The sequence below is a fragment of the Lissotriton vulgaris genome, chromosome 1_2, assembly GCF_964263255.1.
Source record: "Lissotriton vulgaris chromosome 1_2, aLisVul1.2, whole genome shotgun sequence".
In the NCBI taxonomy this organism is placed as follows: domain Eukaryota; kingdom Metazoa; phylum Chordata; class Amphibia; order Caudata; family Salamandridae; genus Lissotriton; species Lissotriton vulgaris.
Window position 1 is genome coordinate 79,116,164 of NC_141686.1, and position 25,914 is coordinate 79,142,077.

At 42.1% G+C, this 25,914-nt stretch overlaps 1 protein-coding gene across 1 annotated transcript in view; it reads right to left on the reverse strand.

The window, feature by feature from the left end:
* NINJ2 (ninjurin 2) overlaps positions 1-12,397 on the reverse strand; it is a 545,550-nt gene extending 533,153 nt beyond the window's left edge. The window contains exon 1 of the mRNA XM_086952837.1: positions 12,246-12,397. Coding sequence (XP_086808963.1) covers positions 12,246-12,278 — 33 coding nt within the window. The 5' untranslated portion in view covers positions 12,279-12,397. The remainder of the gene's footprint in view (positions 1-12,245) is intronic.
* Positions 12,398-25,914: the final 13,517 nt, after the last annotated feature.

The following is a 25,914-nucleotide window of genomic DNA, read 5'->3' on the forward strand; positions in this document are numbered from 1 at the left end:
AGCAGGGTGGGATTAGCACACAATATGAGACATGGCATGAAGGGCGGAACGTACCACACGCCCCCAGCATTTGTCACGCCCCCAGCACATGCCCACAGCACAACGCAGATACGCCCACAAGGGACTACTTTGCTGGCACGGTTCTTTTACCTTTAAAATGTATATGGTGGGCGTCTGCATAGCCTATGTCCTTCTGCTGCAACTGCCCTTTCCAACGCTGTATTGGGTGTCGTGATTGGTGCTGTGGTTCCTGAGATTACCCGCCTCAATGGTTTGGGCTCTCTCTTTATTATATTAGTATGGATAATAATAATACACGTTTAGAAGAACTCATAGGTAGTCCTGTAAGGAGTGTCCCAGCGCTGAGACGTTGGAATGAAGCTGAGGAGACAGATGGACGAGGGGGCCTCAAAAAGCCAGGTCTTGAGATGTTTGCGAAACTGAGGTTCTGACAGGGATTGCCTCAGCCTCAGCAGAAGGGAATTCCAGAGTTTAGAAGCAAGAAAGCAAAAATATCTTGCTGTTGTGGTGTAACTAGTTTGTTCTACCATCTCTGGATCCTATCAGCATAGTGAGCAGAATCAATATTCATATGGTGGGATAGTGCTTAGGTGTTAAGGCAATATGGTGTTTAATAAAACTGTGTTCTTATTTACTAAAGAAATTATACATTTGCTCACACCACAGTTATTCTGCAGTTATAATAATTTTATATGCGAAAATAATGTATAAAAAGCCACGATTTGGGGGGTGACCGGAAGACTTTTCCTATTTTACTAGGGATACTGCCCATTTCTCTTCTGATTTTGCTGCCCTCCTGGGACTTAGAATATTTTGATTCTGCACTTCACTGTAATGTTCAAGCTGCTAAAGAGCCTTCATGGTATTGATTCTGCATTTCTTATTACTTTTGTTAATAAATCCTTTACATATTTCTGCTGTTTTAGAACTCAATTATTGAATGTACCCTTTTACTTAAATTGATGTTACTGCAGATATTTTGATGCACTTCCTTACCTCAGGGACAAATTGCCATCTCCACTTCATTGAATTGTGGGTGATTGTGGTAAAGGTTAGGGTGTCAATATTGTAGGGTTATCCACGCCCAAAAACCTGGATGATATATGTCACTGCGGTAAGTATATGTGGGGTTAGGTAAAGAAAATGTATAGAAACGTACCTTTCAGTCTTTTGTCCCTAGATATTGTTGTAACAATATTTTGTCCCATCAATATTCAGGACTAGATATTCCTCGCCTACACCATGTAGATGCTTTGAACCTATTGATACTCTTCCAATTTGACACTTATTAAATATATAGACATTTGTGTTGCAGTTTGACATCTTCTTTATTTACACTTGTTTTATTTCTATACTCATAACCACAATACATATATGTATGCCTCTGTCATTTTATCTCAGAACATTTCAGAGAAATACAATTTCAGAACATTTAAAAACAATTCCCGGTATTGATTGTGCATTTCTTATTACTTTTGTTAATAAATCATTACATAATTCTGCTGTTTTAGAACGCAATTATTAAATGTACCCTTTTACTTAAATTGATGTTACTTCAGATATTTTGATGCACTGCCTTACCTCAGGGAAAAATTGCTGGCTCCACTTCATTGAATTGTGGGTGATTGTGGTAAAGATTATGGTGTCAATATTGTAGGGTTATCCACGCCCAAAAACCTGGATGATATATGTCACCAAGGTAAGTGTATGTGGGGTTAGGTAAAGAAAATGTATAGAAACTATAAAATATTAATCTTATTTAAACAAATGCAATTATTATAAATATAAAAATAATTGTAATTATTAATGTGAACTAAATATATAAATAATATACATGATTAAATATACACACACTAAAATAACATTTACACACATTTAAAAATACACAAAAAATATTAACAATTATGTAATTTAAATTACCAGACACATATTAACAAAACATACATTACACTTAATTATAAAAAATTCTAATTCATACAAAAAGCTCAAATAAAATGTAAATAAAAAAATTGCATTTTTTTTATAAATGCATTAAACAAAATGAAAAATAACAGTCCAAAATAAATACGAAGGGGTTAGATTTACTATTCCCTACCCCAACGTAAACCAAAGACGGGAACGTTTTGGGCTTTGGAGAGGATAAATATACCATTCCAATTCCTAATGATTTTAACAAAAAACATTTAAATACCTAACAACATAAAAAGTATTAAAACATATTTAAAATAAAAAATGAATGCATTATATAAAATAAAACTAGATGTCGTAGAAAAAGATGAAATAACAAAATAAAAAAATAATAGTAATTCAACTTTAGAACATTTAAATTACAAATTAAAATCACAGAATAGACTTAAATAAATAAAAGACCAAGCTGCCAATTAAATAACACCATGGATTACCAATTAACCCCATCCCTGCGCCGCGAATTCCGCCGGGCCGTGGCTAGGGTGTGAGCCCGGCTCTTCGGTGCTCATGATGGCTCCACGCCACCATGAGTCACGGGCGATGTGTGCTCATGACGGCGTGGTTCCATCATGACCACGCCCGCTCATTAATTCGCCCGTACAAGTGGGGAATTAGTGCCCCGTGGGAGGAGCGGCGGCGGCATGACGGCTCCACGCCGTCATGAGCACACACCGCCCATGGCTCACGATGGCGTGGAGCTGTCATGAGCACGCAAGGGGTTAAATATTTAACATAAAAAATAATTTAAAGTTAAAAAAAACAATTTATAATTTAAATAACTTCCCATCCTATTCCCATACAACTTACCAATTAAATGTAAATCAATTTAATTACATGTTAAAACGTACACACTATAATTACAAAATAAAACAATTATTATAATATTACTAATATTAATAACTAAAAATAATATAGTAACTAACATATATCAAATAATTAATACACAATATCTAAGGCAAATATATTAAAGTAAGCAATATTTTATAGACCTAAAAATTATATTCATACCATCTATATTCTGTACCACAATATGTTTGACTGGACTATCTTTTGACACAATATTGTTGCCTCCTGAAAGATTTTTGAAACAATATTCTGGTCATTTACAAAATATGTATTACATGAATGACAGAAAGAAAAAGCCAATCAAAGTAGATCCTCATGAAGCCTGTCATCTCAGGAAGTGAGTTGTGATACGAAACTCAAAGACAAAGAGAACATTAAACACTGAGATACTCGTCAGGGTTGTCCTCTTTCCCCATTAATGTTTGCGCTGTATGTTGAACCATTTATACATGTATGGCTTGCTAACGAAAATATCCAATCACTGTGCTTGGGATTCAATGATTTGAAAGTTACTGCTTATGTAGATGATATTGCTATCTTTACAACAGGTCCAGCTGCTTCTTTAGAATCAATTATGAATGAGGAAGAAACATTTGTTTTTTACTCTAGATATAAACTAAATCCTAGCAAGACACAGGGGCTTTTAAATTTTACACCAGATAGGTCTATTGTGGGGGCATGTCCCGAAGTTACTTAATTAGGAATTCTCATTTCATCCTAGATTAAACTCATACTTAGCTTGAATCATGATACCTTGCTCCAAAATGTTATTAAAAAGTTAAGAAATTGGCATAAATTACCCATAAGCATAATAGGTAGATGCAATATCATAAAGATGACAATACTTCCAAAATGTATATACTTATTTCGCTCAATTCCCCTAAGAGCAACTAACTCTTTTTTTTTTAAACTAGAAAGCGCAATATGGAGATATAAACGAGCCAGTCGGGCAATTAAACTTATAAATTCCCATATAATGGGCCTTCAGCTTCCCGATTTTAAACAATATTACTGGGCTTCTTTTATAGGCCGTTTGCAGAGTCTTCTTTCAAATCAGGGGTAAGACTTTAATCACCAATTTCTCTTAGGCCATGACAGCTGCAGCTTTCTTTATTGGACTCATGACCCAAACTACTTAAAGAGAGTTCGTTTCAAGACTCTCAGGGACTTGGTCACTATCTGGAAGGAAATTCTTGCTAGTTGTTCCCTTCCAATTATCACAACAGATTCCCCCTTTGAGGCAATCCATTATTACCAGGGATTTTCCATGAAAGTGTATCAAGTTGGGCTAAGCTTGAGATTGATAGACTCAGACACCTTTATGATTGTTATGGTTTTCAAACATGTCAAAGCTTAAAAAATACGTTTGCAATCCCATGCCAATATTACTATAAATATCTACAACTCAGAGACTTCTTCTTGGGAACACAGGGGGTCAAATCTGTAGAGACATATGACATATTGACATGCTACCAGGAGATACCTCAGAAACATGTAATCCGTATAACATACCAACATCTTTGTCAGGATAGAGTCGATCCATGTCTACAGCTAGCTTCAAAATGGAGCAGTGTGCTGAACATAGATGTTACCCCAACAGTGGTAAATTATGCATTTACAACATTAAACAAGGCTGTTTGCTCAATTAATTTAAAGCTTCAGCAGTTTCGGACGATATGCATGTTATATTACACCCCGGAAAAAATCGCTAGCTGGGAGGAACAAGGAGAACGATATCTGAGCAATAAGGTTGCTATCCAAAATGCGGACTATGTGCTGAAAAAATTGTGCATATGTTCGTTACATGTCTATTGTTATTGACATTCTGGCAGGGAATCAGTCACGCTTGTAAAGTCCACCTTTGTTTAGACCGTGTTTTTACCACACAGGAGATTTTGCTGGGATATAAGGCAGATCCCAGTCACGCACGATGATCTCTGATCGCTACCATCTTAGTTACTGCTAGATTAGCTATCTCAAGGATTGGATTTCTCCAAGACCCAGTAGCGTTGCAGAATGGTGGGCTATTGTTGTGGAGATTTTCGAGAGAGAAAAGGCCTTCACTAAAACTAGAGACATAAGCTCACTGCTGAAATGTACTGCTGTCTGGCACAGAATGAAAAAAGATTGATATAATATAATGTGATTTTCCAGAAATCTATATCTTTATATTCCTTAGCTACTGCTCTAGATGAATGTGTAAATTTATTTTTACACTTATGATATGAACTCCTACATATGTACTGGAAGTGCCATACTGTTAATTATTTATGAACTATGTTTATCTCCTTTGCTCAAATAAAAATTATTATTAAAAAGAAAAGCAACCTTTCAACACTGACATCTGCAAATCACTTTCTTCAGCCTCCCAATGCATGACAGAAGTGTTCATCACCTTTCGATTCACAATTGAACTGTTCCCAACTGGGCTCATTTATAAGTATGTAGTCTACGTTTTTGATATCTACATTTTTATGTCTGGCTGTCTCAGCTGTCTTGACAGTGTCATGTAATAAAAAATATAAAGAAATGCATGCTTGCCAAGGACAAACCTATTTGCTTTCAACGTTTGCTGTTGTACGTGATTCACACTAACACTATTGCAAGTAACTCGACTGCTGACATTTTTAAAAGTCAGAATGCTTTCTGTATCGCTGATTAATTGTGAGTGAGACAAGGACGGCTTGATTGTGAGAAGTTCTGGATGACATTTTAAAAATGCTTGACCAAAATGAATCCTGCCTCCTAATCCTCCTTGATCTTTCTACAGCGTTTGACACAGTCAATCACGACAACGTCCTATCAATTCTGAAGAACAGGATGGGTTTCTCTGATCAGGTATTACAATAGTTCTCGTCCTTCCACCACCACAGATCACAATGAGTTAAGGGAAACCACTCTCTCTCCCAACCCTCCCCAGTTCTCATGGGTGTACCCCAAGGGTCCTCCCTATCTCCTATACTCTGCAACCTTTTCCTGGAACCATTAGCTAACTCTTTATACTCCACGAACATTTTCTACCAAATGTATGCGGATGATACGCAACTCTATTTAAAAACCTCCTCCCGGATAACATATCTCACTCAACTCCATCTTTTCGTCTACCCAAAATTGGCTGAGAACCATCTCCTGCTAAACACCTCCCAAACGGAATTTCTCCTCATCTCTCCTCTGAACCACATCCCAAAGCTAGACCTATGGCTGAATCACCTCACGGCTTTCAATTGCACCCCCCTCATTATAGACTCAGCCAAATCTCTCGGAATCACCATGGACAAGCACCTGAACATGAAAATTCATATCAGCAACGTGTGTAGAGGAACAAATCACTTGATGAGAACACTTAGAAATATCAAACCATTCCTTCCACAAACTGAGTTCAAGCAAGTGGTTCAAACGTTCATCTTACCGAGATTAGACGATGGCAGCGCTATGCTCTGTGGCCTTCTCAAATACACCCGTGCTCCACTCAGGGCATCTCTTAATGCTGCAGCCAGACTGGTTACAGGTACCAAACGAAATGTGCAAATATCCCCAGTACTAAAATCTCTTAAATAGTTGCCTCATGAAGCACAAATCCAGTTAAAGATTGCCGTTCTGACGCACAAAGCCCTCCACTTGAAAACTCCCTGGTACCTAGTGCAAAAACTATCCTGAGGGGATAAAGCCTCAAGAAGCGCTAACACTTTCCTCCTGAAACCACAAATATTTAGGAAAAAGAGAACTTGCCAGCGAGCCTTCTCTGGCGCCGCCCCAAAGATATGGAATTCTCTACCACCGGAAATACGCAGAATCTCCTCAACGACTGCTTTCAAACTGGAAGCCAAAAGATTCTTAATGAACAAATTCATACCCTAATTGGGCTAGGTTCACCTGCTCAAGAACATTGACACTACATCCACTGGACCATCATTGGATGCTGCTCTTCTTTACCTCATAGTGTGCCCCCCGTTTAGTCCGCTATGTATTCGCTTATTGTATTACTCTCCTTGGACCCATGTGTCTTGTAACTATGTGATTATTCTTGCTTTTATTCCTACTTAATGTCGATATCGTTTATGTTACCCTCCTTCCATCCTTTTTGTAAAGTGCTCTGATATCCTTCGAGATCTTTGTTCTCACTATATAAAACTTTATAAATAAAAAATAAATAAATAAAACCAGTGTGCTTGTCTTGTGCTTCACTGTGCAGAGCGTGATAATCAGTCTTTCCCTTTTGAGTTCTTAATTTAAAAGGAGCTGGTTGGCCAGGGAGTCTCTAGCCATGCTCACAGACGTTGACACATGCATGTAAGAGGAAACAACCTTTGCAATGCAACTTTTACAACGCACTACCATTACAACGAAATATTTACAACGCAACATCCATTACAACGCATGCATTTACAGCGCAACCATTACAACGCATGACACTACAACGCACACCACCACAACGCATGCCATTACAACGCAGTCATTACAACGCATACCATTTCAACGCATAGCATTACAACACATAGTACCCTTACACTATCCAACACTTACCCTACTGTTGCACCCCCTGGAGTTAGAATAGTAATTTTTACCCCTACACTATCCAACACTTACCCTACTGTTGCACCCCCTGGAGTTAGAATAGTAATTTTAACCCTTACACTATCCAACACTTACACTACTGTTGCACCCTCTGGAGTTAGAATATTAATTTTTACCCCTACACTATCCAACACTTACCATACATGCAATGTAATGTTATGCGTTGTAATGGTATGCGTTGTAAATGTAGTATGCGTTGTAGTGGAATGCGTTGTAAAGGTAGTTTCAAAGAATTCATTGTAGTGGCATGCGTTGTAATGGATGTTGCGGTGTAAAAAATGCGTTGTAAAGGTAGGCGTTGTAAAAGTATGCGTTGTACCGCATGTAAGATAATTGAATTCTCGTAAAAGCATCTGCACTGCAATGTTTACCCTTTGACGAGTTTTATACCTCCAACTTGATGCTGGTTGCACTTTTACAGAACACACTGACACTCATTTGGCACACTTACAATTTAACACTTGGGTTGTACTCGTACCCCAACACTTTTCAGAGTCATGAATCACATCTTATAAATACTATATTAACAATAATAACATTCACACACATTGACCATTGCATTTGACACACACACAGCCACTCACATAATTTGGCTCCTGGTATTTTCTTTTAACCCTAATTATACTTACACATAAATATATTCAGACCATTAACATTGCCACATAGGCATTTATGTTTTGTTCCAACATTTGGCATGCATTGTACAGTCTCTTAAGACAGTCCATTACTACATGTACATAGTAACATATTCACAGCATACACGCTTTGACATTAATTGCACTCACACTGATAAACTTTCACATTGTGCTATGCTCTAAATCCATATTTCCACACATACGTCTAAATGTATTTCCACAAATAATGTGTACACCCATCGATATTTATATTAAACTTCCACAGGTGCATGAAATATGACACATCATACATCAATACTTGTGCTACAATCACAAACTTTGCCACGAGTGGTGTATTCTTGTACCAATCCTCATTCCACTCAAACATACATACATTGTCTTTGATCAATTCACGCACTTTGTTGCATTTGCACATTGGCAAACACTGCAACATGTGAACATATCACTTGTTGTTTCACCTTTGGTATCCGGATGTTCTGCCTTCTTAGGCTCAGCAGGACTGCGCAGGAGTCCAGATGGACTATTGTTACCACGTATTTAAAGTATACATAGAGTGGGTTGTGGCTCCACCCAGAAGTGTATTTCTCTCTCACCACTTGCCATTGGCTGGCTCATTCCACCTCTTATGAATTATATTTTACATCTCAGAAGTAGACTAACTCCTCACACATTAAACTATTTAGTTCATATAGGCATTGAATATAGAAAGCAATCCTTTTTGTTTCGTTTTTTATCTGCAGCAGTGTTTTGCCCACCAGAAGTCAAATGTGAAAGAACAAGAGTAGCACTGGAATAGAGCAAGAGTACTGATAGAACCTTAAGGGGTCCTACAATTTTCAAGATGCAAGATTTTTATTTTTCTATTATCTATCTTACAGTTCTGTAATGTATTCTACCATTTTTTATTGTAGTTGCTTCATAATGCTGAGTTTTGTTGAAAACAGGGGTTATGTCAGCCATCTCATCAAGTAACTCCGCCTAATTCTTCTTTAACCCGTTTAGCGCGTCGAACATTCCGCCCCAGTGCGGACGTTCGATCGCGCTAACGGGATTCGGACGTCCAACGGTCGTGCGCAGCACCAGCGAGGTAGTGCACGCGACGACCGTTGGACGTTCGCAGCACGGAAGGGGTTAAATATTTGTTATGCGGGTACAAATCATTCTTTCCATGAGAGGATCACAAAAACACTTAATCAACGCCAATAGTAGGCCTTTACTGGGGCAATACTTGCAAACCCAGGCATGTGCAAATCATGTTTTGATGTAAAGGCACATTAAAGCCCGACCTATTGACGTTACCAATGTTTGCTTTTTACATTACGTCTGTGACAGATTGTTACACACCGGCAATGTTGCAATATGAGGCTTTTTTCAATAAATGGACTTATAACCCTTAACACAGTGCCTTTGGTAGCCATTATAAATGCTTTGCAGTAAACTCACCTTCTGTTTGCATCTACGTTCTGAGAAAGGTCGGACGTGTTTATGACGTGAGAAATGTGCCATAAGCCTATGGTTTCCATGAAACAACAGCCCCTTCTTTTTAGAGACGTCACTCTATGGATGCCTTGGCATTTTTGTAGTTCTTCAGTAGCCTGAAGAGGGGGGGAATGCTCTCCACTCTGGGCGGCCATGGAGGAAGCACCAACTCACACCATTTCCACATTTTGCTCTCCATTTTCTATTATTTAATCACTCTTCCTATTAATCATTCCTTTCCTTCCTTTTCTTTTTCACTGTCTTAGTTTTCATCTTAGAGAAGTTTTCTGCTGCTTTCCTCTTTTTCTTTCTGGGGAGGCACGCGCAGCATTGCACAAGCAAGCATCCCTTTATTACAGTGGAGTGAAAGTGTCAAACTGCAGACATGACAGCGGTGCTTTCCCAATGTCCACCGCCATCGTCTTGTAGTAGTAACCAGCGTCAGCTGCAGGCATTTGATAAATCCATCACATGCCCTTGTTATGTTATGTTATGTTAATGGGCATTTGTTAAGCGCACTGTCACCATGAGTTTCCTGGCGCTGATAGGACACTGAGACTGAGCAGAAGGGATTTTATTGGGAGTGTGTGGCATCCACGTGCATTCCCTTGTCATTAAATCAGCACATCTGACGCCTGTTTTGCAGTTTGTATCTGTGAATTCTGCTCAGCCCAATACTCACTGAAAAGTATTGTGCCATCACAGGATAATTTAAAAAACAAGAAAATTGCAGTGAAATGGAACAACACCTATTTAGCAAACACTATATAAATACGCAAACTCTAAATAAAAAAGTAATAATTATTTGTCTACCCTGCAAACCATCCACAGTGCCTAACAGGGCACTTTCAACATCTGCTTTCACAGTCTTTTTCAGCCGCAGGGCTTTAAGGGGGATGACAAAAGTGGGGGTAAGCGCTAAAAGAGGTGTGGCCTGAATAATTAAGATACGCCTTAAACACGTAAAGTACATTAACATTGAAATTGTTTAAAATCTGACATTGTGAGACTGTGAATTAAACATTTCTGAGGCCTATGGAAAGGATAGTGATCTGGAGAGTGTATTATTCACTTTTATTATGTTTACTATTTATTAGAAATGTATGCACTTTTTCTCTCCACACCTCATCTAGCTATATATCTTAAACCTCATCTGTTTCATCTTCAGAAATCTCTTTTTTTTCTTTCCTGAATGCACTTCATTGCATCTCTTACACTTCACCACCCCTAAACACACAGCACACCCACTCACTTGTATGCACTGCATTTTCTTTTACTTTCACCTTGTCAATATTTTGACAACGGTGTATCGGCTTAACACATACTTGCTCAAAATCAAAATATTAACTGCAAATGATCAATGCTTTGTGCACTCTGCAGAGATGCCAAGGATTGGATGACCATGTCCTCCAAAGACCTTTTCGACCCACTGACAGGTGGTGTGTCAAGTCAAGTTTATGTATTAGCATAGTTACTTAAAACAATTGCATAGCAATATAAAAAGTCCTTAAAAACCATACAAAATAGTAAAACATTACGCATCCGTAGAAACAGTCCAAAAAACCTTTGCAAGATAATAAACAATTAGTAAAACCTTAAATACGTGTACTATCCATTAAAAGGACAGATAGGATAGTGTGAGAAGCTCACACTGCCTTCAGCCTCAACTCCAGAGCTCTTAATCAAAGTTCATCATAAAAACCTGGAGGCAACTCAGTTCCAAGTATACAAGATTAATATGCCACATAAACAAGTTACAGAAAGACAACATCTTGGAAATAGCTTACATTCTTTGAGATTGCAAGAATAAATAAAAAATAAAATATAAACAGGAACTAAATCGCTGACATGTATTACTTTAATGTTTTTTACATTCATTGTTCAGAAATCTATACATGTTTATGGCCAATAAGTTAAGGACATGAATATAGGGCCAGAAAGGGACCTATTTCAATGTCCGTTTTTAATTACTACTGGGTTTGAGACTTAGAGGGAACCAGCCCACCTAAAGCCCTGGTCAGTCACATGCTACAATAGCCCATGAAATGTAGTTAAATATAGGTGGCATATGAATTCAGAAAAAACAAACACCTTGGTGTATTCCCACTGAAAACAATGAGAGATATCCAAGGTCATCTGTTTGTGTGTGTTGAAATCATTCCTGCAAGCAAAACTTTAATCGTCACAAGGTTTGTGGAGCTTATCACTAGCAGTTTATAATTTCCTAATGATGATGCTGGAAAGGAATATGGCTGTCATTTTGTGAATCACAGAAAGTGTCTGTCTAGAAGCCTATACACTCCATTGTGCAGCTGAGAAAACACATCCTCCTGGTTGTCCAAACAACACTACTCCCCTTGCAGCTCCCTTTGTGGGCTGCAGAGGGCAATGTGTTGTTTTGTCAGACACAAGAAATTTGGACTGTACCTTTAAATTTAGCAAGGTAATGAACGTTAATTACAGGGGCCCAGCGAGGGACATTTCAGCTTCTGAAATGAAAGGCTGTTGTCCTGCCACCTTGCTGGTCCTTTTACTTGCAACCTCCCCTCTTTCACAAGGAACAACTAATTGTTCTTCGCGTGAGAGTGAAAAAACATAAAATATGTAGCCCACAGTCGTAATTTTGGCTTTGGTGGGTGACTGTGAAAAGTAACACAGAGCTTTAAAAACATAATTGAAAAAGGACAAGGGTTGGTGCCCGAAAGCCCAGGTTGCACTCACTTGAAGGCCGGCGTTGTCGCGCTCCAACACCATTGTCGTTCTCCGGGCCTGCTTGTCGCTTCGGTCTTCCTCTCTTGGTCCCACTCAGATTCCTTGTCGGCGACTCTCGCGGGCAGCCTAGTTTTAGAGAGGCTGCAATGTTTTAACTGGAATAAGGAGTACAGCTGCAGAAACAGACTGGCCATTCATTGACCCAGAGTGGGATGCAGACCCGGCGCCGGCGGGGGGTGGCACACGATTTCTTAATTGTGATACAGATGGCAAGAGGGGCACTGCAATTGAAATACGCTGGCAAAGGACCATGGAACTTCACAAGAGGCAGTGTTTACTTCTTGTTTTCACACATTGGTTTATTTATATCACAGTTGTGTTGAGGGTGTACCATGCCAGGTCAAGCATCTGAGGTCTGTATAGGGTTGTTGTTCTGCCATGCTCCATGGGCCCAGGACTCTTTTTTTTTATTTGTCAATTTCTATGAATTTATATGAACCAGGAAGGCAACCTCTCCGACTTCACTGATGCATGATATGAACTTTCTGTTCTCTGAATGCTGGCCTTTCTTTCAGCTTCTGTGCTATAAAATGGCTTAAGATGGGCAAGCCACAGATTCACAAGACAGGCCCGCTAGAGCCCCAAAGGGTCTGGCTTGGCCATAAGCCGTGAGCAGCAGAGTATGAGCCAAGTCTTTGAAGAACACAGCATGTGTGTCATGTCACAGAGTACAAGTAAAAATATAACACTTATTTAAAATTCCAAAGTACATTCACTTTTAACCTTTTGTCAATATTTCCATTTAATCCATTACATTTCACTGCTACACTGATAAAACATAAATTAGTAAATTAATAGATTAAAGAGAGATTGCCTTGGCAAAGGTTCCTTGAATAAGTCAGAGATAATTAGATTTTAGTGGGCGTTATATCAATAGTTAATACTGTTATTTGAGATAGGGAAACAACATATATGAATAACGATTTTACATAGCACACATACGGAACTGAATGACTTCGAAATTTTGCAGTTAAAGAATAAAAAATGAAAAGCGATGAAAAATAATTTGACAAAGATCGCACAATTTCATCAGGTAGGATGTTGCTATTTTTTAATCCATTTCCCTAGTCCTACAAGGGCTGATACATGAACGTTTTTCGTGATCTGCACCAGCAAGATTGAGAAAAAGTGTATTTTATGCAAAGTATAAATTAACACACTACACACAATGCACCGCAGGTGTGCAAAGCACTTTGCTTGCATGCATTTGCCACGATGAACTATTTGCACTCCGGTGCATTCAATGAATCATTTTAAGTGGGATGTGTTGGAATCTGCACCCTGCACACTGATCCCCTACATCGGTCCTATGAGGTTGCTGCAGGGGACAGGCGCATTGCAGGCTGAGACAGAAATGTTTCTTCTCTGCCTTGCAAACTGCAAAACTCATCACTCGTGAAATATATGAGCGGTGTTTCCCATACACAGGCTCTTTATGGCCTTACATGGGGTGGCACCTCCTTCCAGGTCATTACAAGCACTGTATCCAGTCCAGCACTTTCGTGGGATCCCTCAGGCAGTCTGGTCACTGAAGTCTTTTCTTCCATTGAACTAATTGCACCTATGCATCTGAAAGAAGGATTTGTAGGTGAAACGATCAGGGCTGGAGACACTTTCCTAAGGACCTGGATTGATGTGGTCGCCCTACCTCACCACTCCATCGCTCTTACCTGCACGGGTCGCGGTTGATACATAATAGGGCGCAGAGGTTGCGGGTCATTGCTCTATAGTGCGTGAAGGGCGGTTCTGATGTGCTGTGCTTGCAGCCTGCCCGGTGCTTAATTTGAGCCCTTGGTTGAAGGTGGGGCCCACCGGAACTCTTTTGCTCAGTTTTGGGGACTGGGACTTAATTTTTATCATCACACTTGGACCCAGAGGAAGCGAGAGAAAGGCAGAAAACAGCGAAAGGACTTTGAAGAGAAAAGCCGGCATACAATGACATAAGGAGAACGCAGGTATTAAAAAGAACCTGCAAATCCTGGTGCTTAATGAATGGTGGTACGGTGACCATGGAGACCCCGCATATGCAGTAGAGTGGAGGCTAATGGGGGAGTCCACCCTACACAATATTCTGTACTCTGCACCGTTGCGCAAGTCCTTGCCATCGGCCCCTCAGATGGTGTTTCAGGTGTGGAAACATTCCCTCCGTAAGATGGGATGGTGGAACAAGCTAACCAGGGAGAGACTCTGCTGTGGCACAATGGCTGATTGCCGCAGCTGGCGGCACTAGCTGGATTTCAAGGGGGGACAACATAGGGATTTCTACATTAGGGGCAGTAATGCGAGGCTCAGTGCTCAAATCCTCACAGCAAGAATACCATATGCCAAGAACTCCAGTTTTATAAATACCTCCAATTTCAGCATGCCATTTATCCGAGTAGTTCGGGAATTGAGGCGGTCCCTGAATTTAGTCTGATTGAGGCTAAGGTCTTCATGGGAGATCTACAAGATCATAAGATCTCAAAGATCTACCAATCATTGGTGACCCACAGCTTCACTACACTGAACACACTCAGAGAGGCTTGGGCTGGGGATGTGGGCCGATTGGATGGAGATGACTGAATGGATGCGCTAACCTCACCTAGAGGAGCAGCAATATTGACGCTGCGCCTTATTCAATTCAAATACCTCCACCGGGTTTATTACACTAGGCTTCGGCTGTGGAAGGCGGGCCTGATAGCTTCACCCTGAGCCTGCATTGTGGGCGAGAAGAAGGGTCCAGGATACATGCTGTTTGGGACTGTATAGTACTCACAAAATTCTGGAGAGGGGTGTTGGCTTGTTTGACGGAGGTTTTGATTTGGGAGCGCCCCTCCTCACCGAAATTGACGGTTCTGCATATTATGGAGGGTATATGAGGTAAAATATGTAAGAGGCATCTACTGCTGTTGGGGCCCAAAGAGATATAGCAAGGTTGTGAAAGACGAGGGCCCCCCCATCTCTCTCGGCTTGGAAAAATGGGTTGGACTTTTGCATGGGATTGGAGATCTCAATATTTAAGGCTAGTGGATGCCCGCAAAAGGACCTCAAAATCTGAAGGTGGTGGGCAGACTATCGAGGTTTGGAATTGGACCCAGTGCCCGCAATGGACGCATCGATAACTACTTTGATACGTGGGCCCCTAGGATAAGGGTCTGGATATGTGGAAAAGGACTTGATTTGCAGAGATGGGAGAGGTGGTGACAGCTGATATGCAGCTGTGTGCTAGTGCAATGGGGATATGGGGGGGTGGGTTGAAGTGTTACTGCTTTATTATTTTACAAATTTTGATGACAATAATGTAAAATCAGCTGTCAATGACAATGATTGGTAATGTGTGATGTAGCAGACGTTTCCTGGGTCAAGGAGCTCTGCAATGTGTATGACCTCTAACATAATAAAATGTGTTCTTAAAAAGAACCTGCAAAAAAGAGAAGAAGAGACAGAGTGCTATGGATGGAAGAGTCATGAGGCGAAATCAATACTAGACAGCCTTGGTATTCAGCTACCCTGACATTAAGCAGCGCTAATTGCAAGCGTTGGTCACCAGCACCTATTAATTTTCAAATTAAGGTTCAATAAAGCAGAATTGTGAAGTGTAAAAGTCACTTGATAATTCAGCCTGAGAATACATAAGAAAACTTTCTAGTAACAAGTTGGTCAAACTGAGTGTGACTGAATCACAAACAGGACAACATTACTAAAGCAATATATCTGTGTTAATATCACTTTTCTGCACTGACGAAACACTTAACCCTACTTCAGTAGAAGTCACAAACCTCAATATGGGCATTAAAAATAATGACTTCAAGTTTAGTCCTCCTCATCATAGCCCATGCATTGTAAGGATGCGTACAACAGGTGCACATAATGTGCCTATCTTGTATATATTAATTAATTTTAAAAAATCTCCTACCCAGCCATATAGGAGAAGGACCCCAGTCGGCTCCTCCCTCACTAGTAAGATAAGTGAGGGAATCACATATCTCTTATCCTAAAACAAAGCTGTTTCATAAGCAGGGTCAGAAAGATTCTTATTCTGGGAGGGTGAGAGGCAGTTTGAACTGTGACAGGAAGAACTGGGACTTGAAGTTTACAGACCAGTAATCTGAGCAAGAAGTCCAAAATCTAACGCCCAGTAATTATTTTCCTCAAATAAGCACCATAACCTGTGTCACAAACATTTTTATGGTAGTTTACTCTGAACTGAAGAGCCACATGAAAAATAAACTACAACCCTCCTGTGTATACCTTTAGGCAAAATAAAGGTGTTGTTGGACACCCAAGTAGCAGCAGCACAAATGCCCTTAGTAGAAGCGCCTTTGAAAAACAGCCCGTGAGAATAACATACTTCCAGATCGTACCTGAATTTGGGCAGGAAAATCCACACCTTCCGCTTGATAGGCCAAAGAAATAGTCCATCTAAATGAGCAGGTCAAAGTAGCCATAAAGGGATGTTGACCCTTATTATTAACCCAAAAATCACAAAAAGGACATCAATCTTGGTAAAAGAGAAAGTCCTATATAACTAAATCAACAAAGCTGTATGAAGATCCAGGGAATACCACCAGCTTTCCTCTACAGATGTGAAGTTAGGAAAAAACTGTAAGGATTAGATTCTGGGGAACATGAAAGGAAGAAAACATCTGTGAAAGGAAAGAAAATTAGATCTAAGCAATACTTTGTCCAGAACAAAATCTGAGAGTAGTGACAAAGGAAAGCATCAATCGCCCCCAGTCTATGACCCAGTGAACATGCAGCCATGCCTCCCTGTCAGATGCTTATTTTAGGTTCTGTGGTGTCAATAGATGATTCCTCAACCTAACCTATCGTTGAAGGTAAGGAACATTAGTTCCACATCTGTCTTGAATGTTTATTCGATGTACTGAAGGTTCTGTAGCAGAATCAGATAAGTCTTAGATTGATTTAGAAGAAATCATGCATCGCCGTGTTTTGCACACTTGCCTGACAGCTGCTGTTGCCTTCAAAATAGAGGTTGCATATATTAACCCGTCATCCAGGTATATAAGGAGGTTCGTGATCTTGAGAGAACCTAGCCAGTCACTGTATATGTTCAGAAACCTCCTTCCCACTAAATCAGCATAGTCAGAATTAGGAGGGTATAGGGGTTAAAGGTGAGATAACAGGCTGAAGTCAGGATTAGTCAGCAAAGGAGCCTCCTCAGCCACGACTCCTACCTCAAAAGAGCTGAGGAATATTTTTAGAAAGAGGAAAAGACCCATGAAAGATCTATGGAAAAATCTCTGTCTCTAGAGGGATCAGGCACTAGAAACATATCGTCTTCTACAGATTTTTTACTATTTCCTCTAGTTGGAATCCAAACAAACAGGAGCTATTAGAGGAGAGATGATGCAACGTGCATTCTGTGAATTGTCTGCGTTAGCCGTTGCCGCAACACAGTGACGGTTAATGGGAATGTCAGATATGAACCTGATCTGCTGTTCCATTATTGAGAGGTGACAAGTACAGTCTATGTCTTGATGCATTTCCTGTTCTAAAGATAGAAAATCCCAACTCAAAGAATGCATTAGTTCCAGGTCATACTGCTAAATTAGTGCCTAAGAGTTATTTTTGTAGCCCATCCACTTTCTTAACATCCACATCTGTAGGGGTTGTGTCTTCTGAAACGATTGTTCTCTGGGTTGCTCGTCGCGCCCTCAAGGATACAGTTTTACCAGATACCAGTTTGTCATTGGATAACATTGGCCAACAAACTTGCAAAAGTCAATTTTTCTATATCCTTTCATTCTCTTGACAATATTTTCCATTATGTAGTGAAAGGGATTACGTTTCTTTTCTCTGATATTGCAAGAAGAATCATCCTCATCCTTCTGTTCTGTGGAGGAAGGGAAGGCCAAATTATTGCGTCAGTGCTGGATTACCTCAATTAAGTCAGTCTGTTGCACTTGTCTTCCCATTTGCTAAATCCCTTAGTACTATCAGTCTGTTGCTTTAAGCAGAAGAAGGCCCCTCGCTGACACTAATAGCAGCCTCCACTGAATGATTTCTTAAGGCTTGTAAAATATTAATAAGATGAGAATCCTTCTGTATTATTGGGCAGAACAGACTGACTTCAATCTTTTTTTAAACAGATTTTTATTGTTCTATAAAACAATAGCACATAAATGTTGTTAGCTACCCAATGGGTGGTTTCATCCCTCTCTTATTGTGGTTTGATGCGAAAAGGTATACCATATGCATAAATATGCTTCCATCATAATACCTTGAATTTACTCCTGCATCCATCTTACTAGATCCATCTAAACAAGAGGTCATCAATGTCCGGAGTGCTAGTCAACATTGTAGAAAACAAATCTTTCCCTCCCTTCCCTCCCGCCTCCGCCTGGGCGCGCCATGACGCCATGACGGAGTCAATCTGTAAATGTCAACGTAGGATATGGTACATATTAACGATAGAGGGTATCGACCCATGGCAATATATATTGTCTAAGCATTTAGGACACCCCCTGGCGTCCCTGCCCCAGGGAATCCACCTGGCTGGAAAGTGGGACTCTTCCTATCAGATGGGAGTGTCATATACAGTCTCAGGGGGTGTCTGGTGTCTCCTCAGTGGATGAGGTCTCTGGGTTTTTCAGCTCTGTCACATATGCTTCCCATGCCCTGGCAGCCTCAATGGATCCTCGACCCCTTCTGGCGTCTCTCAGTTGTATGGCCCCTTCACAATCTTCCCAACGTATGACCTTTCATTTCCACCCCCCTTCTGAGGGCCCCCTCTGGGATTTCTAATGTGTGTCAATCTCACTCTTAGCTAAAATGAGTGCTAGATCCTGAAATGTGCTGGTCACTTTGGTCGCAGATGTGTGTAAGAACTAATGCAACAAACCATGACAGGGGTGCAGGAAACCTCCCTCTCAGTCACCTCTGCTAAGGTATCCTTCACTGCCCTCTAAAAAAACCCTGTTCCTGGCAACTCCAACACATATGTAGAAATGCAGTCCCCACCTCCTCACAGCGTGGCTATTTTACAGTGTTTGTATGAAAATATCTGTTTATCCTGTCAGGTGTAAGGTACGCTCTGTGTAGTATGTAGACGTTTATTAATTGGAACCTTGTATTTATGGATACGTAAGAGGATCGCTCCACCAGTTTAATCCATACTTTTTCTTCAATAGGGACCCCTAGGTCTTTCTCCCATCAGAATCACACAGTATTAAGTGTGGGTAACGCCTCATCTCGAAGTCAGCGATATGGACAAGCAACTGCTTTATAAGTCCCAGTGGTGGTAAAAAGGCATTGACACCCCCCGAAAGTTGAGGTTCAGCAAGGCCTGCCCCCCAGTGGCCACAAACGTCTACAGTTAAGGGTTCTATGTTACAAAAAGTGACCCTGTGGTAAATCATAGCGCGCCCAAAAGTCTTTGAATGGTAGCAGGGAGCCATTTTCATTGAGCGCTCCGAGGGTTGTTACTCCGAGCTCTCTCCAGATTCTCATCCCGCCCCAGTCACCCCCGTGAGGAGGTCCCAGAAGAAATTCCAACTGATAATCCCGACACTCTTTCCAAGATGTGCAAGAAGCTCTCTTGCCCCTTCAAAATCCTCCCCTACAGATCGAAGGAAGAGCAGTAGATCGTCAGCATATAATGCAATGTGATGGTACCTACCCATTACCTTCATTTCCCGGAATGGAATCTCTGTTCTTGCCCTAGCGGCCAGAGGCTCCATAGCCAGAGCAAATTAGTGGGGGGATAAGGGTCAGCCCTGTATAGTGCCTCTGCCCACCCAGTAACTTCCCGAAATCATTCCCCCGGTTTGTACTCTAGCCCGACATTCTGTATATAATAGGGCCATCCATTCTACCAAACCAGGTGTCAAGCCGCATCGTGAAATCACTCATAAAGGTGCCGCTGGTTCATCACAAAAGTGCAAAGGATAGCATCCGACCTAATGTGTAACCATCATATGGGTGAGAAAAAATTAATAGTCCCTGTCGTCGGGGTGAAAACTTCTCCATAAGTCGATAAGACCCCACTGTAGTCAATAAACTTTCAGAGCCTCAGCCACTCTGACCATGGTAGTCTCCTTCAAGGGTGGGTGAGACCGATCCAAGACTATATCTACTTCACAGTGGTATGGTGCCAATATTTTGGACAGCATTGCTATGTTGGAATAAAAATGTTTGCCCTGTTCTGCTTATGTATTGTCCGTCTTTATTTAGCATTTGTGGCACCAGTTTATATTTAGCTGCCATTTTTAGCCATGATTGAAAACAATTTCTTTCTCTGCCAATGCTGAAAGCAGCTGCGATAGTTTTTGTTTCTCCAAGGTTGAGCCTTGCTGTACTAATGAATACACTGTTCTTAGTAGTGCATACCTTTCACACTAAATAGGCCTGCTACCACCTTTAGAGCGGCGGGCACAGGCAGAACGACCTTGGTATTAAGATATCGTGTGCCCGGTCTCAGGATCGAAACTCATCCTTCGGTACCTCTTTGTCCAACTGCCTCCAACTGGAAATTTGCATTCAGGGTGTGTCTTCATTGGTTCTGATTTGTACATAATGTATCGCCATGCTTGCTGAAGTCAGTCCCTCTGCAGCAATCCTGGTCAGACTGGACTCCGCTAGAGTGTACCTGAATAAATATACTTGGTTTGTATGCTCTACTGTCTGACCGACTCTTCATGTGTATGGAAAGCTGAGAGGTGGTCGCCAGTGACTCGGTAGCCCTAATCGGGTCACTTCCTTCAGGTAGGAATTACATTTGGTCTACATTTGGGACGTAAAGGCTCCCAATTGTTACATCACAGCATTCTAATTTACTTTCTACGGTATGCAGCGTTTAGAACGCAAGCATTACAACGGAATACCTTTACAACGCGGTCGTAACAACGAAAGTTGTTACCACGCATTGCACTGGGGGGGCGCTCAAGGATAGTAAATGATTTAATTTACTATCCCAACACCTTCCCTACTATCCACGGGGGCTGGTGTTGGAATAGTAAATTAAATTGTTCAATTTTGCGCCCCCCCAGCGCAATGCGTGGTAACAACTTTCGTTGTTACGAACGCGTTGTAAAGGTACGCGTTGTAAATGTATGCGTTCTAACGTCATACATCCCTTTCTACACCTACATACCTGCCCTAAGGGTCCACGAGATGGCCAGTATCCTGAAAAGGAACGCCTGGTTTGAAGCATACCAGGACCCCCCTGGCAAAGGCTTAATAGTCTGTGTAATAAGCCTGACCTCTCCACCTACGCTGTAGCGCGGCCTATTCTTTGGCAGTTAAATATGTTTCCTGCAATAAGGCAATGTGGTCTCCCCTCCTATCCAGGTAAGCATATCTTTTATGACGTTTTGCCATGGAGTTCATCCCTCTAACATTCCATTTGAGGCATTTAAAATCTACGGTGGGTGCCATGTAACCATCGCTATCCATTAGTCTCTCCTCCTGGAGATGCAAGAGGTATGTCTAGCTTATGCTCAACTTGCCAGGCACGCCCAGGTCCCCACTGGAAAACAAACAAACAGTATTATAACCAATACTGCCTTTTATTTATGCATTTATTAAACCTGCAAGCGACGTTTAAATACCGTTTGCAGGTATTGTAAGCCTAAATAAAAAGCATTATTATTTATAATACCAATGTGTGCCAGTGCTTTGGTGTCGTTGGTGTAATAGGGGGATAGCATTATCGAAAATAGTACTTCTTATGTTATAATTCATTTTGTGTAAAAATGAAAGTAAAAGGGGCATTTCTCGTGGTATTTTACAAAGTAATATAATGCCGTACTAAGTATGGACTAACACGTGTATGTAGGAAATAGAAGCTATTATTTACGATGGGGAATAACATAAGCAAATGACCAATATGGGCGGAAAATGTGTAGACCTTAAAGATTAACTGTAATATAGTATACCTTGTTGAGGGAGCAGCGTATGCACGTTACCTGTAGCTCGAATTCAAAATACCGCCATGTCAAACAAGCAACAATGACCAAACAATAGAAAAACTTGGGGAAAATAGTTTGCAATGACAGGCCCCTAGTCAAGTGCAATGTGTCTCTGGTAAAGTGTGATGTGAATCTGGCCCTTGTAGAGACATCTCTGGCATGGTGTGTCCAAGTCTCTGGTCGCTCCTTTTCAAGTTGCGTGACATACTCGCTGTAGGTGTGAGGTGGTAACTGCAGGCTACGTCAATATGACTGCGAAGACTCATTATTTACTGCCGCAGTCACGTACCTTCATGTGACGTCTCTACGGCAGTTGCAGGGGGGCGTTGAGCGCACAAGATGTGTCCTTGTGTGCAGGCTTTGGATTTTAGCGTCATTGCCCAAAAGCCGGAGATGATTGGTCGCGAGGCAGCACCGGCTGCTCGTTCGCCACCTCTGATCATGAGAAAAGGGGAGTTAGGGGAAAACCAAACACAACAAACGGAGCAGCGGCGACGGGCACAGAGACTGCCCCTTACCTTTCACTGAGCACGGCTTGGCCTGCTTCCGTCTGGACATGTTTAGGGCTCTCTTCACCGCCCTCTTCGCCTGCTCAAACTTTCTCCGTGAACTGGCGGCCGTTGCTTCCCTGCTATGGATGAAGTAAGCTGCTTCTTTCCGCCAGAAGGAGAGGGTGTGACGTGTCATCTGCCCCCAAGCACTGATGCGGCTGGAAGGGTCTTGGGATCCACTGTGGAACCCCGTTGACAACGTGTAAAAAATAAACCGGACCCGGCGAACCGGGTAGGGGGTGGTGGGGGTGTGCCGGTGTCTGTTCTCGGCTGCATCCCCAGGCTAACGGGAACTGTTACACTCACACTAAGGAAGTGTTCATTGCAGAGGCAGCAGTGCACCTCAAGAACCACAGCACTGAATGCGATAACCGCCCGAGGGTGCTCGGGGAGAGCGGTTTCTCCGCCTCTGTGGGTGCTTGGGGGTGCTTGGGGAGTGCTCTTACCCTGTGGGTGTCCAGAAAGAGCTGGTACCCCCACCCGTGGGTGGTCATAAATCACCAATCTGGCGTACGCTCTGAGATAGTGGATCTCCTTCTGTAATTGGCACTGGACCAGGAGGGGAGGCTCAGAGCCGAGGGGTGCTCCCTAAGGAGTCTCCGGATTGAGAGGTGCCGACAGAGAGGGGTGCTCTGTGTCAGGGGGCATGTAGCTCTGCCACCTTATGTCGGGCTCCGGGGTTGCTAGTGATGTTAGCTGTCCTTGCTTCCATGAGGTGGGGGGCTGCTTGTGGGTGCCCGGGTCCAGCCGCAGCCCGCTCTCGTCCTGCTCTTTGTCCTGGCTCTGCACTGCCCTCCTCCTCCTCCTGCTGCTGCTGCTGCTGTAGTCACACATAATAAAGCCAGGCTTGACTGGAAGCAGAGTCTCAGCAGGAGGATGTGAGGAGTGAAGCCCCGGCAGGGGAGCACTCTCATCCCGTAGGGAGCCCCACACAGCCTGCGCTTCATCAGCCACAGAGCGCCAACAGCACCGAGCCATGGACAGCCGAGGAAATACAGCCCCAGCCGAGAAGAGGGCAAAAGGCGAAGCCGGGCTCCGGGCCTGGTACTGGAGTGCGCTGTGCTGTAGTACAAGGAGAGAATACACAGCTTTAGAGAAATGTCACAAGCCCGGAGTCGCAAATGGTAGCAAAATAAACAGTTATCCCAAACGGAGGAGCCTCAATCTATACAGAGACTGCGAGCAAACTTCAAAAACATCTTCATATTACATCCGCTGTTTATTTTTGCATTGCGCTTTCGCTTTAAAGTGAAAGCGAGATGCAAAAATAAACATGCGGCACTATCTCCTTTTTTGTCCGACCCAATCAGAGATCTGGACTAACGTGTGCAAGGCAGCGTGACAAAGCTTCTGATAAGAAACTTCATCACGACAACCGTAATGCAGGGGCTCCAGTCCGAATGGGCCGGAAAAAAAAGCCAAAGGGAGGCAATGAAAAACTCTCCTTTCCAATGGGAAGCCATCATTTACCATAAACGCTGACGCTACCCAATGATAATGAGAGGCGGGGCTTTCAGTCCTCTTCTGAAACTCATCATAGACAATAAATCTCGACGAGCGTGCTGCGCATGGGCGCAGCAACGCTAGGCGAGACCTAAAAAGGGTGACACTAACCCTAATACAATCTAGGAAAATGTCCACCATGCCCTAGTTTTGAAGCAAAAACTGTAATAATTGGAGTGCAATGTGACCCTCCTTCCCCAGGGCCTGTGCCCATGCACCTTCTGCATTATTGAGAAATAAAACCCTGGATACAGCTATAAACACAGATGAAGAGATATATGCTGGTAAATATTTTGAAATGTAGGTTAGACTTTAAAACCAGAAAAACTGAATTTAACCCCATCTACCAATTTAATCACATTTTGTGTTTCTTGACTGATCAGTGTTTTCCCATGCACCTCTTCTTTTACAGTTGTTAAAAGAACAAATTGCTGATTCTATGCTCTATATTTCAACATAATATTTACTAAGTTACTCCCATTTACTCATACGTACATGCATGTATTTTCATTTCCTGATTGTGAGTCGTCATTATTCTCCCCGTGGCCATTGCCGATAAGTACTACAGCATAGATCATGGATTGATTTTTTAGAACAAGGAGCTCCCTGATATAAACTCAGACCTGTGAGCTGTAGCATGGCCAAGGACGCTGGGAAATGTCATTCCATAGCCTCTCATTCCCTGAAGGCACACTCAGTGTCCTTTGCATGATTTTATTCAGCCAAGTGATGGGGGAGGGAGGAGGTGCAATAATGCCGAAGGTGGATGTCAAGTCAGCGTTCAGTTTGTCCTGCCCCACCCAGAAAGATGTTTATTTGCCTTAGAAGAAAGGTTCTTCTGTGATAGATGTGTACACATGGATTGCATCAGGTCCTGTGTGGTATGTAAGATGTTCAGCACATTCTTTCAATGACTGTGCAGCAGAGTATGTGAGATGACTGGGTATCTGGATGGCTGTTTATGGGCAAGGTCAGATGCAGGTTGTGCAGAGGAGGAGGCAGAATTCTACCACGTGGTATGGCAATGCCCAGCGACGTGCAGATACTGTTGGCATGCGTCTCGGACATCACTGCCCTCCAGTGCCTAATTTGTAAAAAGCGAAGTGCCTGGGCCCTCATCAGAAGGCCAAAGCAGCTTGCATTGCCAATTGCCCCTGCCAACGCTGCTAATGACTTTACCAGCACAACAACTAACCATCTCACTCCTAAAAGTGTGCCAGTACAGACTATTCCAGGCCGCTAAAAGCTTTAGGGATGGCTCAGGCAGCAGGTAGTTGTCATTTTAAATGCATATTAAATAACTTTTGTTGTGGTCATTTCAAAAGGATCAACCAGCGCCTCAAGTGGCCGACTGCCTGCCAGTGTGTGCTTTTGCACAGCAGCTTGCAGGACAGGGAGCATAAGGCAATCTATTTTCTGCCACCCAGCTGTAAAATAAATGCCTCCGTTCACAGTCAATAATTTTGAATGAATTGTGTCCTGGCTTGGAGTAAGTGTTGGAGGTCAACCTTGGCATAACTAGACCCCCACGCTTTTCTTCTTACTAGACTTAGAACACTATTGGGGTAAAGATTTGACAAGCGTCAAACTGTGTTAGAAAAGGGTTGATGTGCTCAGGCTGTGCATCTAAGCAAGGTATATAGGTCTGGTGAT